This window comes from Volvox carteri (assembly GCF_000143455.1).
Source record: "Volvox carteri f. nagariensis unplaced genomic scaffold VOLCAscaffold_13, whole genome shotgun sequence".
NCBI classification, from domain to species: Eukaryota; Viridiplantae; Chlorophyta; class Chlorophyceae; order Chlamydomonadales; family Volvocaceae; genus Volvox; species Volvox carteri.
Genome location: NW_003307556.1, coordinates 926,725 through 944,091, shown reverse-complemented (window position 1 = coordinate 944,091; position 17,367 = coordinate 926,725). Strand labels below are relative to the sequence as shown.

Sequence of the window (17,367 nt, the reverse complement as noted above, 5' to 3'; positions counted from 1 at the left end):
ACCGCCCCGGTTTTCGTGCTGTGTGCAATGAGAAGAGGGCTTGCCGTAAAGCGGTCAAGCGCTTAATTTAATAGGTTGACTCAATGATTGTCGTCGCATTAGGACTTCTTCTAGTTGTCTTCTTATGGTGGTTCTTGCGCTTGCAAAGCCGAGAACCCAAAAGTTACACGAACCATCGCGCGCTGCTTATCGTCGCACACCCGGATGACGAGTCACTCTTCTTTGGAAATTACATTTCAAGTGCGGTGAATGCTGGAATCGAGTTACACGTGCTGTGTATGTCGACAGGTACGTCTCCACCTGCGAGGTGTCACCCCCCCTTCCCAACATCACACAATACGCAACGCAACCAGGTTGCTTTGCACAGGCAATGCGAACGGACTTGGTCATATTCGCGTCGGGGAGTTGCGATCGGCCTGCGCAACCTTCAAGGTATTACGTCAGCACGGCAGGCGTAATCACGGAACGCCGTATATGGCGACACCGCATTGGGGATCTGAAGTCGGTCATCCTTGACCACAGGCCTTACAGACAGAGCGTGTCCACTAGCAGGCCAATGCCAACCAATTGCGATTCCACCTGTTGATCCCTTAACACATAAACCAGAGGCGGAGAGACTGCATCGCCTGCTCACCGTTCTGCCATCTGCGCGTTGCACACAACCTCCGCAGGTCCCCAAGGCCCACCTCACCATATTGGATGATCCAGAACTCCAGGTGCGACCCTTCTCAGATGCTGCACACAAGCCTTCTGATACAAACGCGGAAAATCCTGACACACGCAGCTCGGACTCCTGATATGTAGGCGCTTCGAACCACAAGCCTGGCCAGTCGCCAGGGTCTATGGCTGTGAGCGAGCGTGTGCGCATGCGCATAGACAGGTCATGGTTCTTTGGACCACGCCGGCAGGCACCCATGTACTCGGTGCTGCGACTCGTTTCTAACCCCTAGGCCCGTTTTAGGGTTTTAGGCCTTCCTCACTACCACTTGGCCTTGCTTTACGAAGGCCAAGTTGCAATCTACCTAACCTGATGTACCTTTTCCTATATTGTGCGTGTGTTTTGAGTTGTATCCTGGACCCGCTATGCTGCTAACCATGCAAAGCTCTCATCCATTAAGAACGCCGTGACCCCGGTGCGGTTGCTGCGCTCCGTAGGACGGCTTCCGGACCTGGGGTGTGAACGCCGTATGCAAGCACGTGGCGTGTACCGTACAGTCACTCCAGCCAGATGAGGTACGGAGGCGCGTTGAAATGAAGCGCAACTAACGTGGACTGGGAATAACTGTTGGGTCCATTCCGAAGCCACCCCAAGCCGCTTCTGACACCGAGCAGCCCGCTCGGATTCGATTACGCATCCTCACCTCAGTCCCTAGCGGCCCCGCCTCGAGTACCGGTCTGTTGTTTGGACCCTTCCTGAGATCCTGACCCTCATTGTCCCCGTGCCTTCGTTGCCCTGCACCGTAGCTGGTAACCTTTGATGCGGGTGGAGTTTCCGGCCACCCAAACCACACCTGCATCTACCACGCCGTCAGGTGGGCATTGGGTGATCGCCGCTACCATTACGTGAAGCCTATCGGACCTGTCCGGATATTTGGATTGTGTTAGTGCATTGCGGCCCGTGGTTGTGCTCTTTTCCTATGCGCTGCAGCTTGCAGGCCGTCTGCAGCTTTCCCCTGATACGCGGTGCACCAGCCACTCGCTTGGTGCACTGCATAGTGGCAGGTGGACCCTAAGAATCTGGAACTTACCAAGTGTGGGAAACCCTGGTGGCAGGCACGTAATGGAGGCCCGGGGCGCGGAAGTCAGCGGCGTGAGGAAGGGAGGCGGACGTGGCAAGCGGTGCCGGGTCTATACCCTGGTGGGTGGTGACGGCCTGTGGACCTGCAGGCTCTCTGCAGGTCTGCAGGCTTATGTTCTATCTTGCGCCTCGTATAGGCCATCGGAACCAGCCGCTTTGTGAACCACACGAGACGGTCACTTTTCTAATAGCATGGCAGGTGCTGGGGATGCTGCCTGCATAATTGCTTGTTTGTTGACTGGCCGTTACACAGCAGCCCGGCGTGTGTCGGCTTGGGCTATGTTCTGCGGCAATCAGTCGCCCACTTCGTCTTGCAGCCCCCCGCTGGCCTCTTCGCGGTCCCTGTACTGGCGGTTGGTGAAGTAAAGGTGCTGGTGGTGCCCCATCGTTCTCTTGCGTGCCCATCCCCCAGGTAACCCATCCACTGCTGCTCAAGTTCAGCGGCCCCCTGGGTGTGATGTTGATCACGGTGCTGGCGGCCGTCACGCCCAGAAGCAGGCCAGGTGACCGGATGTTCCTGACCCGTGACCCAACGCTGTGCTTCAGAGCCATGATCTGCCACTGGAGCCAATTCGTGTGGTGAGAAGGGTCGTCGGCTTACCTGCAGCTCTGGCCTTCGCACAGTCGGTTCGTAGCAAGCAATGAAGTTACCTGAGTTATGTGCGTCAGTCCGTCATCACTCGCCCATTAGAGCCAACCCTATAAAAATTCTGTTGCGATGCCGGCAAGTCATGTACAAGCACATTATGCACCTACAGTTCTTTTGGACCCTCTGAACCATCGCCAAGACTCCAGTGCCTGTCGTGCTAGTACTACATCGTATTACCCTTCCCTACGCGGTGCCTCTTCCCGACGCGCCACTTCAGGTACCGGCTGCTGTTTGTGCTCTTCTCCACATACACCTACGCCAACCAGCTGCGCCCCATTGGCGAGTTGCACCTGGATGTATTCAGACCTCAATAGGACCAGTTCCAACGGCAACAGAAGAAGCAAGAAGCAGTGGAGTAGTAGCTGCTGCTACGCAGGCCCCCAAACCTGATAATGGCTTCGAAGCCGAAGCCGGGCCACCCAAATTGCGCAATGCCAATCGAACAGGAAGCGCTTCTGCCGCTGCCTGAAACCCGCATGCGACGGACGACCGGGCAACGCGGACAAGGAGCGGCCGGGACAACGAGCGCCACCACTGTACATTCCTTTTCCTGCATGTAACAGTCGTCTCCAGCTTGTCCATGCGATCGACGCTCTTTTCTTCGAGGTCGGGTAACGCAACCGACCGTGCATTTTCGTCAAACAACATACCCGTTTAGTGCATCCAGGTTACCCAGTTCGTTGGTGCTTTTCCATCCTCAATACAAACCAAGCAGCCCGTGCCTGTGCAGTGTGCACTTGTGTGGTTACCCATCACGACAGCCTCCTGAGCGATAGCCGCAGCCGTGCGCGCCGCCGTCACTCCCCCTTGCCCTGAACAGCTCGGTCCATTACCAGCTACACGGGTAACTCGACTATTTCCGCTTCCGTTTCAGGGCCGCAGCAAACCCGAACGCGCTGTTGTAGTCCTTCTCAGGCGGCCTGCGTGATAAAGCAAAGAGCAACGCGATTACGGGGTGAACATGATGCGCGACGGTGGGAGCATTGGCTGATTGGCACACGCACATGGCGGGGTTCCTTCAGTAGCACGAGCGCGCGGACAGCTTGGTGCTTGCGGATACGCTAGGGTGTGTCAGACTTGGGAAGGGGGACACGGCCTAAGCCAGAAAGCCGCGTGAGTGTTAAAAAATGCACGGTGTCAAGTGTGTGTTTATACCTGCTGCTACCTCAGTCGGGCACCTGGGTGACAGTGCCGTGCTGGATGCGAGCGAGGCAGCCCCAACACTGTTGAGCAGCCGTACCCGTGTCCATGTTGACAACACACCACAACTTTGATGCATATATGCACAGGCGGCAGGAATGCGCGTTGATGCATCCTAAGCAGTTAGGCTCCAACGCAACCCAGGCGGAGTCACATGAACGGTATAAATCCAAAGTGTAGCCGACGCACTCCATTTGCTCCTTTGCAGGTGTCCGGCCCAGCTCTGCAGGCCGTAAACTCACCCGTCCGGTAATACAGCAGTTTTCGCTAGCAGCCCCCGCTGCTTAATGCGCTCCTCTTTCTCTCTCTGCAGCCGCTCGCCCCGCAGTTGCTCAATCGACTTGGAAGCGGGCGCGCCCGCGGTAGAGGACAGGAGCTTGCGATCGTCCCGCTTAGTTCTTGACGTCGACTTCGACTTGGATTTTGACTTGGACTTTGACCTTGATTTAGTTCTGGATTTGCTTCTCTCGCTGCGCCGGTGCTTACGCTTCTTGCCGCTGCTCCCGCTGCTATCATCGTCACTGGGCGACCGTCGCCTCCGCTTGCGGCGATGCTTGCTGCCACGGCTGTTGCTGCGTTCCCGGGACGGTGACCGAGAGGACCGACGTCTCCTCTTACGCCGCCCGCCGCTGTCGTCGCTACTGCTATCGCTTGTTGAGCTGCTGCTGGTGCGGGTACTGCCGCTGGTTGTGCTACCGCTGTCGCTATCCGTCGAAGACTCCGAAGTTGAAGACGATGTCGACGTGGACGCACTGCTTTGGTCCGTCTCATCATCACTGCTGCTTCCGTACCCCTTGCCTTTTCTATGTCGGCGCTTCCCCGGCTGCTGCTGCTGCTGCTGATGATGATGATGATGGGGATCCACGATTTGCCGGCTCCGGTCCGGTCTAGCCGCCTTAGGGCCACAGAGCAGAGGCTGGGTGTGGACTCCAGGCTGCGTGGGAATACCTGCTGGCAGTCCTGCTGCTGCAGCCACCGCGGCGGGGCCAGTAGCACGGTCTTCAGGCTTCAGAGCTTGAGCGTACCAGGGCTGCGAGATGTTATGGTTGCACGTTGGATTAATGGCTCATCATGCGGTTAAGTTAATTATGGGGCGGCAACTCAAGAGTTCCGGTCGCAGATAGCCAATGAAGCAGCAATGGGGCCAGCAATGGTCCATGCCGGCATGCTGCCTGCGCAGGGGATCATGCTGTGCCATAAAGTCGTGGAGCATGGTGTTCTCTCGTCCTTAGGCGAGTACTTGCAACGAAGAGAGAAGGGCGTGGCACGTTTTATGACGACCGTTTTAAGGTGCCGGGTGCTCCGGGTATGTGCGTGCGTTGTTGTACCGGGAGGTTTGCATTTAGCAGGCCAACCGGCAAAGGTTAAATTCTGTTAAGGTTAGTAATGCAGGTTGCCTATCAAGCTGTCCTACAGTGTAGAACCCTCCCCTGCAGAACCCCCGGACAGGGCCCTTCTTCCCGCTGCGGTTCCAATCTGCGCCGGGCGCCTGGTTACCACACATCGCCCCTTAAAAACCACATCGCATCTGGCCTTGGAGCACATATATTTTCTGTCTCGGTGGCTCACTGATGCCGACCGCTCCCACAGTCTTACTTTTTCGCCGACAAGGCCGTACGCAAGCGCGAACCGCTCATCGAACTTGGCATCGCTCGTGTAGAAGTCCGGGTTGCCACGTCGCTTCAACTCATCCCGTTGCTGCTTCTGCGCGGAGTTATTGCCAGGCACAGGAAACACCAGGCGAGTGGTGGGACATTGGACCCAAGGTACGTGTGCATGCGGGAAGGCTAGGACTAGGAGATCTTTTTATGTTTGGATTCAAACCTGGCCAACGAAACGCTCGCCATAGCGGGAGGCAATCCCGAGCAGGTCGATAGCGATGGCAGATCGACTTGTACTCGTGGACAGAAGTTCTGAACACGTAGAGATCTCAGTCACGCTATCGACACGGAGGCGTAACGCAAATAAGGCTCGTGTGCCGTTGGCTGAGCCGTTCGCCTGCCACTTGCCTGATGGACACGCCTAAAATGCCGTATGAACAACGGGGTCAGGGTGCGATAACGTCGTAACAACGTAAGAACACCAGAGAGCTAACAGTTGCTACCCAGGACCCCACCTCGTTCTCCGGGTGTTGCAACTTGGCCTCCTCTTCCTTCCAAAAGTTAATATGCTCCAGATGAACTGCCGAGGGCTCCCCTCTTTCCGGGCTGTCTCCCCGCGTATGGTTGCCAGCAGCAGCATGGCGAAGGAGAAGTTGGTGTCGGTGCTCACGCTCCGCTTGTTCATGGCGCTCGCGCGCCTCATCTTCCTGTTTCTTGGCCTTCGCCTCGTCTTGTGCTACTTTAAGTCGATTATCTCGATTATATACTGCGTTCCCAAGGGCCGCCCCTTTAGTTGCAGCTTTAGGATATTATTACATACTGTAGAAAAAAATTGTAAGCTCACCGTTCCAGCGCTTTTGTGGCAGAATATTGAGACCACCGTGACCACCCATGGCAAATTATCTAACCAGTTACAGCTGCTGGGCTCTGGTCTCACACAACTGCCGCCCGTGTACGACAAGAAAATTTGGCTAGACCTGTCGAAGATTTGTTGTTCATGCCACACGCCTTACAGAGATGTTGAAATGAACTGTGTAACCTTAAGCATGGAAAATGGGTTAATTTGCGCATGGCATGCGGACTCACGATGGGATTTTTGCTGTTTGCCCAGGAAGACAAGGTTATGGGCATTTTTTAGAGGATGCTAAGAATAATTTGGCCTTAGGCTGATTTCTAGGTTTGCACCCTGGCCCGCGGGTGCTGCACCTGAAATTGTCTGCCACATGCTGGAGATATATGAAGTATTTGATGCCAGCAATGAGGAGCTGCTTTCGGAGCTACGAAACTTGCAGCAGCTCCTTAGGGGCGCGGCAGGCCCAAACCATGTCCAGTGGGTGTCGCAAGCGAAATACCCCCTAGACGCGCGATTGACCCAGAAGAGCCATTGCTAGGCCCCAGCCTCTGCCAAGCCTCGGGCGCTGCCAGCCCCCATCCGGTTACTAACATCTGCACCATCTGCGTGCCCTTGCCAGGTACAAAATGCTATATGACACGGTGCGACAGGAGCTGGAGGAGCGTGGCGTTTCATTCAAGGTATTTCAACAGCTGGCTCCCGCAGAGGTGGGTGAATCGCTGGGAAAACGGAGCGGGCTGCGTGTACACAGGAAGCGATGGATGGGCCGTAACCTTCGCCGGGCCCGTGCAGCGTGTGCTGTAGCCGGAGTACGTAGGGGCCCGCATGGGGCTTCCTCCGGCATCCCAAGTCCTTTGCAGAATTATTGCCGAAGCTTAACACGTCTATCCGCAACACCTGACCTGCATTGTCTCGCTTCCATTACTTGATATTTGGGACCCACAGCACCTGACTACACAGCCATCTGTTGGCGCTGGCCTGGGACTGGGCGCACCGAGCCCCATAGGGGCGGCCTACCCACCCGCCGTCGTTGTGCAACAACCTGTACAGCCTGTCGCGGCGCTGTACTCCTTCGGCTCGTTTGGAGCAAGCGGTGCCAGCGGTGGCAGTGCTGGCGCCATGGCTGGCAGTGGCGCCGCTGCTGGCAGTGGCGCAGTCGCAACCGCAGCCGGCGGAAGTGCTGCCGCCGCGGCACCGAGCGCCTTGCCGTACGGTTTCGGCAGCGGCCAACACCACTTCCTGCTTTCTCACCAGCTGGGCGCCCAGGCCGCCAGCGGTGGCATGGCCCAGGCGGTGAATGCCATGGTGGCGGCAAGCATGCGGCACAATCAGCCAACGCAGCTGGCCAGCGCGGCCCAGTCAGCTGCTGGCGCAGCAGGCGCAGCTGCGGTGCTCCGTCCTCAGCTGGCCAACCTGCCGCCATCTGGGTTGTTATCCGGGTCGGTGCTGGCGCCGGCCGCACCACCTGCGGCCGCCAGCTCCGCCAGCGGCGGCGCATCCGCTGTGCATCCGCTCCTCCGCAATTACGACCTGAGCGTCCCGACGCCTACAGCAGTGGCGAAGCCTCCGCCACCGCCAATGCCTCCGCGGCCGCCGCCACCGCCCGCGCTGACGTTGCAGCCGCAAAACCAGCCTCAAGCACTGCAAACGCCACAGCCCCAGGCAGCACTTCAAATTCAACTTCAAGCACTCTCCCCGGGCCCGACGCCCACAGTTGCAGCGATGCTTACACCGGCGGATTTGGGAAGCGCTAGGAGGAGAGCGCATAGCAGCAGCAGCGGCGACGGTGGCGGCGGCTCCGGTGGTGGTGGCGGCGGGGCCATTTCCAGCAGCGCCGCTGGCAGTGAATCGGAGGGTGACGGGCTGGCAACGCCGGCGGGAACGGCAACCAATGGCAAGGCAGTACGGCTCGGTGCCGAGGGCAGCACCATAAGCGTGGCCGGCGGCGGCGGCGCGGAGGGAGGGGCAGCTGGCGGCGGCAGCGGTGGTGGGGCTGGAGGTGGCAAGCAGCTGACTCCCTGGGAAGCGGCGATGCTGGCTTTCCAGGAGGAGCAACGCAAGCTGCGGAAGGTGTGTGTCCGTCGGCATGCCGAGCACTTGAGCATCCAGGGGCTCCCTGGATTCAGTCAGGTGGCGCGAGGCGAATGGTTCGCACCGCCACGGAACAATGGACAGTCTGTACTTCCTCACGTCCATCGGGGACTATGTGATGGCACAAGAGCCTGAGTTAATGAGCGTACGGCTTACCGGATGCTGTGCACCCCCTCCCAGCTGGTTGGGCAATAGGGAAGAACCGGAAAGGCTTGGACAGCTACCCACCGGGACGGACATTTCATTCAGAGGTCGAGGGGGAGTCCTGTGCCTTTGAGACGTCTGGCATGGGGCTTCCTAGGCTGTTTCTTTTTCCTTGGTGCTTCACAACTGGGGGGACTGTGAAACCTGTGGCTTCATCAACCTGTGATGTGGCTTAATGAATGCGCAGGGCCCCCACCAGCAACATACGCCATCCCCCTGCGATCTCGCCATGTACTCTTCTCCTTGATCATTCTTGTTTGGGGCGCTATCGTCTGCACTGTAGAGAGCACCGCCTGGGCACATACACTCACATACACTCACCAGCTGAGACATGCAACTGGCAGCAGCAAAGCCCGCGGGATAATTGTTCCTTCGTGCAATGAGACCTTCCACTGCTTGCCAGCAATTATGGAATGCACAAAAAGGCGGATCATGATGGCGTGTGTTCCCAGTTTAGGAGCTTCCTAGTGCCCCTGCGCTCACGCATGCATCGGTGCCGCCGCCACGTTTACGCAGGCGCGCAAAGCCATCCGCAAAGGGGCGCCCCCAAAGCCCACGGCGAAGAAGCCCGTGGTGGTGGTGTCGCCTTCACACGCTTCCAGTCACCACCAACAGCCGCCCCTGGGCGCCGAGTCCTCCTGTAGTTCCACGCGGCCCGGGGCCAAGGCGCCAAGGCGCTCCGGGACCGGTACCACGGCGACGTCGCCTGGCGCCGGCCGGTCCGCGGTGGGGCCGGCGGCGGCATCGCCTAACTCACCACACGGCGCCGCTGCCCTGGCGGCTGGCGCCGCTGCCCTGGCGGCTGGCGCCGCCGCGGCGTCAAAGGGTGTGGCTGCCTCGGGGGACGGGGCCAAGGGCGGGAAGGCCGGCGGCGCGGCGAGTGGGCCTGCGGGCGGCGCCGCGAGGGCACCGGTTGGAGGTAATGGCAGCAGCAAAGCAGCTGCTGCGACGTCCTCAAGTGTGGTGGCAGCGGCTCCAGCTGCTTCCTCTACAAGCACCGCAGCAGCAGCGACAGCAGTGCAACCTGCACCGGCGGCAGCAGTGCAGGCGGTAGGTGCAGGACCATCAGACACCGTAGCAGGGTCAGCAGCAGCAGCATCGTCAGCAGCACCAGCAGTAGCAGCTCCTGTGGCGGCGGACCTGGACGCGGTGCCTGAGGAGCACGGGCTGGCGGCACGGACCCAGGCTGTGCCGGCAGACGCGGCGGCGGTGCAACACCAAGAGCCGTCTGAACCGGAAAGCGTCAAGGTACAGGGGAAATGGGGGTTAGGGAACAGGAGATTCAGCACGATGCACGATTTGCACTTGCCTTTGCTGCACGTAAGGTAGGTTACTACAACACGTCAGTAGGCCGTGACCCTCCTTGCAAGCCATGGAGTTACAAAAGTAGCGGTCCCGCAACCCCACGCCATCAGATCGGGCCGCTGCCCGGACACTCCCCGGAGGCTCCTGTGCGATGTAGTAAAACATCACCCGCGTAACACGCGTGTGCCGACGTTCCCTTGCGGTTATTCGAGCCTCGTTACCGGCGGCGTCCGTGATTGCTTTGCCCATCCATGCGCCATGCATGCGGTGCACGACAACGAACTCGGCATCTGCATTTGGGAATGTATGAACCCTGCAGCCGTCGCAGCCAGCGAAAACACTACTGCGGCCGCCGCAGCACCCTCCACTGCGGCCGCAACCGTCGCAACCGTCGCAACGGCCCTTTGCACTACCACCACTACCGCCGCCGCCACCACTACCCGCCAGACCGACGAGGAGTCAAGCGAGCTGCTGTCAGCGGCGATGCGCGAAGCTGCCGCCGCTGCCAACTCCGGGGGGAGGGATGGTAAGTGTGGCAACGATGACAGCGCCATGTCAGACTCCGACCCAGAGTCCGTCAGCTCTGGATCGCAGCACTCAGGACAGGAGCAGGAGCACGAGGGGCAGCGAAGGCCGCGGAGGCAGGGGCAGCCTGGCCCGCAAGGCAATGCGGCGCGGGTGCAAAGCGGCGTGCGGAGCGCTCCCTCCGGACCCGCGGGTTCGGACGGTGCAACGGGGGCACTCAGCGTGACTTCGCCGCCGAGGACTATGTCGGCATCCCACGCCTCGCCTGGGCTGCAGCAGCAGCAGCAGCAAGGCCAGCAGCAGCAACAGACACCGCGGCCAGGCCAGCCCACTCTGGTGTCAACAACATTAAAAGCCCAGCCTAAGGCCGTGGTTTCAGTCGCAGCGGCAGCAGCTGCAGCCGCGCCGCGAAGTGCCTGGGGTGCTGCGCCGGGGCCGCCTGAGCCGGACATGGTGTCTTCGGATTCAGATTCGGCTGCAGGTAGTGACGTTGGAAGCATCTCTGATTTCGCGGAGACGCCTGGCACGCGGAGCCGAGCGGGGTCAGGGCATCCTGCCCTGGGTAACGGTCGACACCGTCAGCTGCATGGAGGAGAAGAAGATGAGGAGGCAGCTCGGCAGCGGGCGATCGCGGCGGCCGCGTCAGCAGCAATACAAGGCCGTAGCGCCGCCGACGCGTCTGCATTCGTAGGCTCAGGTGCGTCTCTGCGGGTAGTAGGTCTGAGCGGGCTTGGTAGGTCGATGACAGCTGGTGCTTAAGCGTGAATGGTCTTAGGCGTAAGGCTGTGCCCTTTTGCAGGATTACTTTTAGCCTGATGGTCCCTGAAGCGAGCCGGTCCACCCGCCGCGGCATCTCTTGGCGCTCTGCATCCCTGGAGTCCCCCTCGACCGCTGCCCATGTCTGGGTTCGGTGTTGCCTAGCGCCCAGCCAACAGCTGGCAGCCGCATGTCTCCCGAGATGCGTACATTGGTGCTTCAGGTGCCAAAGCAAAGTGCAGGAAGAGAGGACCGATATCTGTTCAGGCACGTGGCGTGACCGCCTCCGCGCTCTTCCTCCCGTCCCGGGTTCCCCTCCCTTTCGACCATTGCGTCCTGCAGTGAACCAGCTCGCCCGGGCGGTGATCTCCGACGCGCCTATGAAGGTTGATCGCTGGTCGGACTGGGACCTGGCGGACAGCTCCGACTCGCTGTCCGCCTGGGCAACCCACCACGATGGCGACCCGGTGAGGGGTGGCCATCTACGGGCGCCACGGCCCGTGGGTCACTTGGCGCCGCCGGAGTCCCTCGTCACGGGGCCGCCCGGCGCACACGCGCAGCCGCAGGGACCGAGGAGTGTTGGGGGCGCGGAAGGTGCGCCGGTGGTAGGCAGTAGCGGTGGGGGATCGCGGCAAAGCTCACGACCCGGCGACGCAGTTACGGCGGCGGCGCCGCGCGCGAGCAGTGCGCCACACAGCAGCAACGGACGGAAGGCAGCGGCGGCGGAGCCGCCGCCGCCGCCGGCAGCGGCTGCTGACGGAGCCAGGGACAGCGACGGAGCGGATGGCAACGGCGACGGCGACAGCAATGGGGCGGGAGACGCTAGCGGGGTGGGTTCTGCACGCGGCGGCGCGGGGTTAACGTCTCCGCCACAACCTCTGCCACGCTCGGGCGTCATCCTGGCGGGCACTAAAGCATCAGCACTCGCGAACTGTTCCGCTGCTCCAGCTGGCGGCGCTGGGATGGCTGCTGCAACCGTGCGCCGGCCGCCGCTGGCCCCGGGGCCATCCACGCCGCCCCATTCCGCAGGCCGTTCTGGCCCATCCTCCTCCAGCGGCACACCCTCGCTGCCCCGCGGCGGCGGTGGCTCCTCTGGAAACCTTGCCGCCTCTGCCTCCCCTGCCTCTTCTACGGCGTCGCCGCCGTCAGCCTCCCCAGACTCCGCAACCACCGGTGCCGTCGCCGCCACACCGTACTTGCAGTACTACAGCGCGTTTCACGAAATCCTCACCGTCTGCTACAGCTCCCTTCCGGTCATGCTAGACGCTGCCGCCTTGTCCTCCGCTTCGGTGGCGACTGTGGCCGGCGCCGCCGGCGGCAATAGTGGCGGCAGCTGCCGGCCGCCGTCACGCGCGTTGCTCAGTTCCGCTGCCGCGTCAGGCTTCGACCTGATGGAGCGGTACACCAGCCTGTTGGCAAGGTGCGAGGCGTGGCAAGCGAAGCTCCGCCAGTTGACCAGCGCCATGCCAGAGGATGGCCCTGCGGCGGCGGCAGAGTTGCCACAGCAGCAACCGCAGCAGCAGCAGCCGGTGCCATTACCAACGCCGACTTCGCCGCAGGCAAGGCGCTACGTGGCGATTATCGACGACACGGTACATCCGGAAGTCCGCAATGTGGTGGTGGCGGCGCTGCAGCTGCTGTCGCCGGTCTGGGCGCTAGACCCGGCTGACCAAGTGACCGAGCAGGCCAAGCCTGACGCTTCGGCTGATGACGACGCCGGCGGTGGCGGCGGCAGCAACCCCAGCAGCCGGCCGACGACGGCGTTGCCGGTAGGATCTCGCGCGGGCTCGGCCACAGGGTCCAGCGGATTGGCGCAAGGAAGCAACGCGGCTTCGGGACCAGGGCAACATGGGTCCTCCGGATCGGCGACAGGGAGCGGCGGTAGCGGCAGCGTCTGGGCGGGGGGCAGCGGCGGCAGAGGGACGAGCGGTAATAGCGACGGGAGCCCCAGCGGTGGTGGTGGAGGGAGCGCCACTGCTGCTGTCGGCGCTCGGTGTCACGTGTGGAACGTCCTATGGAGCTGGAGTGTCAAGGTGCGGGTGCCGGTGAGCGAGCTGCTGGTATGGCAGCGGGTCAATCATTTCTCGGAGGCTCGGCAACTGACGAGGAAGGACCTGCTCAAGAAGCACTTGGCCAAGTACCAGGTGCGTTGGTCTGGCCCGGCCGGACCGGTCGAAATAACTACGGTGAAGCTCGGTTTCAACCCCCACCACACCTGCTCTGAACATCTTATATTGGGCCTTGTTCAGGTGCCCTGGGTAGCCTGGCCAAGCAGGCAACCGCCGCCGCAACAGGCTCGTCCCCTCATGACTCCGCAACTTCAGGGTTTCCTGGGCTTCTTCTCCGCTATCCTATGCCTATGGCGGCCTGCCCCCTTCTCTCGCCCTCCTTGCTCTACCTCTAGGCCATGCACAACACGGGTCGTTCCGCGGCGCTGTTCGACCGGCTGACCCCCACCACCTTCGTGCTGCCCAAGGAGGCGGCGGCCTTTGAGGAGGCCTTTGTGCGGGCGCTGCACGGAGTGGAACCCACGTGCGTGCAGGTGAGTGCATACATAGCTTGCAGGGAGCTGAGCTGCGAGAAAGGAAATGGGGAGGATGACGCACATGCGTGTATGTGTATCAGCATGTGCGTGTGTTTGGTTGCTTGTGTGGGTGCGTGCCTGCTAGCGCACGCGTGACCAGTGCCAAAGGTTTGCGAATGTGTGTATCTGTAAAGTGGCGGAAGGAGCCGACACATACTCGGGACTTTGCTTGTTCATGCGCCGCCCTGGGCCTGTGTGGGGCCGAGGGCGCCCTCCTAGAGTTAGGTGGACAAGGATTCCACCGGCACACAACCATCTTATCGTGCAGTTCCTGGTTGTCCGCTCCTCCGGCAGCCTGTGGGTCTCAACCTGTGGATCCAGAAGCCCGTGGGACTGTCCCGGGGCCGCGGCATCAGCCTCATCAGCTCGCTCAAGAAGGTCAACATGGCGGAGGCAATGGTGGTGCAGAGGTAAGAAAAGGCGACCCACGGGTCACACAGCTTCGAACAAGGGTTGCAGTAACCATGTGGCTTAGCACGGCTGCAAACGCCACCACGGGGTTTTGGTTTGCGTGCTACTTGGTGTATTCTTTCTCACATGGCTCCCGCACCTATGCTGGAGCGAATTGCTCTCTGCCATTAACCTCTCTAGCCATTAACCCGTTTGGGTAGAGCCGCGCCGCGACGTGCCTGTCCCCCTTTAAAGCGCAGGTACCTCACCGAGCCGCTTCTGGTGGAGGGGTACAAGTTCGACCTTCGGCTGTACGTGCTTGTCACCTCGTTTAACCCCCTGGAGGCTTGGATGTACGAGGAGGGCTTCGCCAGGTGGGTGTACCCCAACCTGCGCCCGTGCCCACGGCCGGGCTATGTGTGAAGAGTGCATGTCTCCGGATGTATACCCGCAAGAGGCGCTACCATCTGGAAGCGCTTGGGTATTTTCATCAAGGTCAATGTGAACAACCTTAGCCGTGTTGTTCGGTGGTCGTTTAGGATTTGGCCTGCGCTGAGCAGTCTGGAAGGCCAGTTGGGGTTAATATTTCCTCCTGGCTTCCCTAGCGCGATTAAATTAGAAGCTGTGCAGAAATGGTAGGAGGGCTGCCTCCATATAGCACCCCGCCGGCTGCTTTACAAACGGTGCCCTCCCGCGCGCGTCCTTCTGAAGAAAGATGGCCACCATAATTCGCAATCAATGTTTGACTGATGGATTTATCCGCCATTGTCTTGTGGCCTCTTTTTTCCACTTTTCCACTTTCTTTCCTCTCATCACATGCTCTCTTCACTGCACCTTTGCTGCCCTTGATTATCGTTATGCCAGGTTCACGACACTACCGTACACATTGGACGAGGCGGAGCTCGGCAACATGCACGTCCACCTCACTAACTCGTCCGTGCAGCGCGTCCGCGCGGAGGCGGGCCAGCTGCCTTCCTTCCTGCAGGCTGCAGGTGTGTCGGTGGTTGCGTCAATCTTTAACCCAACCGCAAGTCCCCGCCGCCACTCAGATAGCATCGGCGTGCTTTTCCCACCCGCGGCCGACTCCCCCGGCACCTGCTCAGACGCCCCGGGAAAAAGCTACGGGCTGTGCCGTGCCGAATGCAGAGCAATGCGCTCACCATCCGCGTTGTCCTCGTATCTGGGTCCCGTCTTGTTTGCTTTATCCCCTCCTGTGGTGGTAATACACTGGACACCCGCGGGACGCCCCTGTTTAGTCGCCGTTCCTATCCGTGTTGGTGCCGCCACTCTGCTGGGGCATCCCGCAGGCTAATAAACCCCCCATTGGCCCCGCCCTCCGCAACGCACCACGGATCGCTCCCCACAGAACCCGCGGGCGGCTCCAAAACCAGCTTGGCTACGTTGCGACGGCTTCTGTCCCGTCACGGCGTGGACTGGCCGCTACTGTGGTCGCGCGTGTGTGAGGTGGCCACCGCAGCGCTCTTCGCCGCACAGGACGCCATCCCGCACTCGCCCAACAGCTTCGAGCTGTTCGGCTTTGATTTGATGATCGACGCAGAACTCAAGGTACCGTCATGCATATCTGTCCTGGTGGATGGTGTTGTATGGTGTGATAAATCGTAGAAATGGCAATGTGTTCAAGTGGCCCAGAAGCCTCCCACTCTGTAACAATTCAATTCAATTCATATCTGTCCTGGCCGCCAAGCAGGCCAGTCAAGGTCGTGGGACAGCTGCCATGCGGTTGGGGTAGTAGGGGGAAGTAGTTATGCCCGACACCGGTTGCCGGAGTCCGTTCCCGTGAGCTGATGGTCCGCTGCCCGCGCGCCTCCCTAGGTGTGGCTGCTGGAGGTGAACAGCAGCCCCAGCATGGGTCTGGATACGCCGCTTGACCGGGCCATCAAGCCCCGCCTCATCGCCGACGTGCTGGAGCTGCTGGCACCGCTGCCCTTCGACCGCGGCGCACTCTGCAGTGCTCTACGCGCCCGGACGAACACCAGTAGGTTGGGTATAGCGGTGGCGGCTACCTATGGGAGCGGCAGCGACAGCGACCTAGGTATTTACCCCCGGCTCCTATCTGCTGTGATGGTGCCTTGGGTGCATCTAGGCAGGGAGCAGTAATTGTGCTGAGACGGCACCGACGAGAACGCCGTGTCATGTGTTGCGGTAGTTGCCAGCTTTATACACGTTCCACGTTCGTGGCGTTTGCGGTATGCATCCTGACTTTGCGGAAGTGTTGATAACTAACTATTCGGGGTTAGGGTCAGCCGCTTTTCAAGTCCTGGGTGCGGACATGTAGCGCGGGATTTGAAGACAGCCGCATTGCAAAACCCTTGGGCTGGGGCCCATAATGTGGGCAGAGTGTTTAGTCCGCAGCGCAAAAGTGTGGACAGTTGGGCTCCCGTCTTCTTTGGTTCCCGGGGTGTTTATCCTCGGACTTTCAATCCGTTCCGGTCCTTCTGCAACCTTTCCACCTGATCCTGACTTCATCCCCCGTCCCTTGCAATCCGCCTTTCATTGCCCCACTCCCCCGAAGGGGTTGCCCTTGTGAAGGTATTTGCATTTGATAAATTGCGTCTCACCGTCCCTCCTCTCCTGCGCGGCTCCCCGCGCTGGCAGGTCGCAGCAGCCGGCGCGGCAACCAGGGCTTGCTGAGCGGCACGCCCAGTGAGGAACGGGAGCTGTGTTGCGCGGATCTACAGGCCGTGCTTGGCGGCGCTCTACCGCGGCGCTACGGCGAGCGGCCACGAAGCACGGGCGGATTCACCACGTGCTTGGCACCATCACCGTTTCATGACCGATTGCTGAAGCTGCGAAGGCCGCTACCCTGATTTTGACGCGTCTTTGTTGGGGGAATCGTCTCGCATAGTTTGTTGTACATTGTGCTTAGCGCTGCAGCATTTTGTTTGGCGGCGTTGGGGCTGGAGGGCTTTTGGTGGGGTAGCATGTCTTTTTGACTGGTGTGGCGGACTGGGGAGCGGTACCAGGGACAGGTGAGGTGGCCTACGTTTATACATCAAAGTTCGAAGGCCGCTGCAGCTCGGTATGCATTGGCGTACGACGATGTACGGTGCCTTTGTAGGTTCTCCTAAAGGCATGGGGCATGGGGATGACATACGCATGCGCTAGACACGTGGGCTAGGACAGGGTGACCTAGACCCTGGCCCCAAGATTAGTCGAGAGGATGTTGGCGTGTGCTGTACGCCCTTCAGTCTGAAATGCTAATGGAGATACAGAAGCAACTCGAGAGGAGCGGTACATGAGGAGAGCTGAGCAGGTCGGCTGGTACACGTGTGCGGGCCGGGCCCTTCGCACAGCTCCGATAAATCCCAACTGATTGTTAACCTTGCTTAGAGTACAGTGCCATGCGCCCGGCTTTAAGTATTCTGTTGTTCTGGATATGGCCTACTGTTT

The 17,367-nt window shown here is 60.4% G+C and overlaps 2 protein-coding genes across 2 annotated transcripts; both read left to right on the top strand.

The window, feature by feature from the left end:
* Window positions 1–103: 103 nt before the first annotated feature.
* Window positions 104–4,033, top strand: VOLCADRAFT_104217 (uncharacterized protein). Its single transcript, XM_002949230.1, has 9 exons — window positions 104–288; window positions 368–432; window positions 672–716; window positions 1,156–1,233; window positions 1,465–1,532; window positions 1,774–1,858; window positions 2,211–2,377; window positions 2,665–3,367; window positions 3,890–4,033. Exons 1-8 carry the CDS (start codon window positions 279–281, stop codon window positions 2,759–2,761), a joined length of 615 nt encoding a protein of 204 aa, XP_002949276.1. The 5' UTR covers window positions 104–278; the 3' UTR covers window positions 2,762–3,367; window positions 3,890–4,033.
* Window positions 4,034–12,985: 8,952 nt separating this feature from the next.
* Window positions 12,986–16,074, top strand: ttlA (tubulin tyrosine ligase; the record flags this gene model as incomplete). Its single annotated transcript, XM_002949229.1, has 6 exons — window positions 12,986–13,225; window positions 13,888–13,976; window positions 14,217–14,330; window positions 14,821–14,952; window positions 15,348–15,522; window positions 15,790–16,074. Coding segments are annotated over 6 exons (1,035 nt in total), but the record flags the coding sequence as incomplete, so codon positions are not given.
* Between the last annotated feature and the right edge of the window lie 1,293 nt (window positions 16,075–17,367).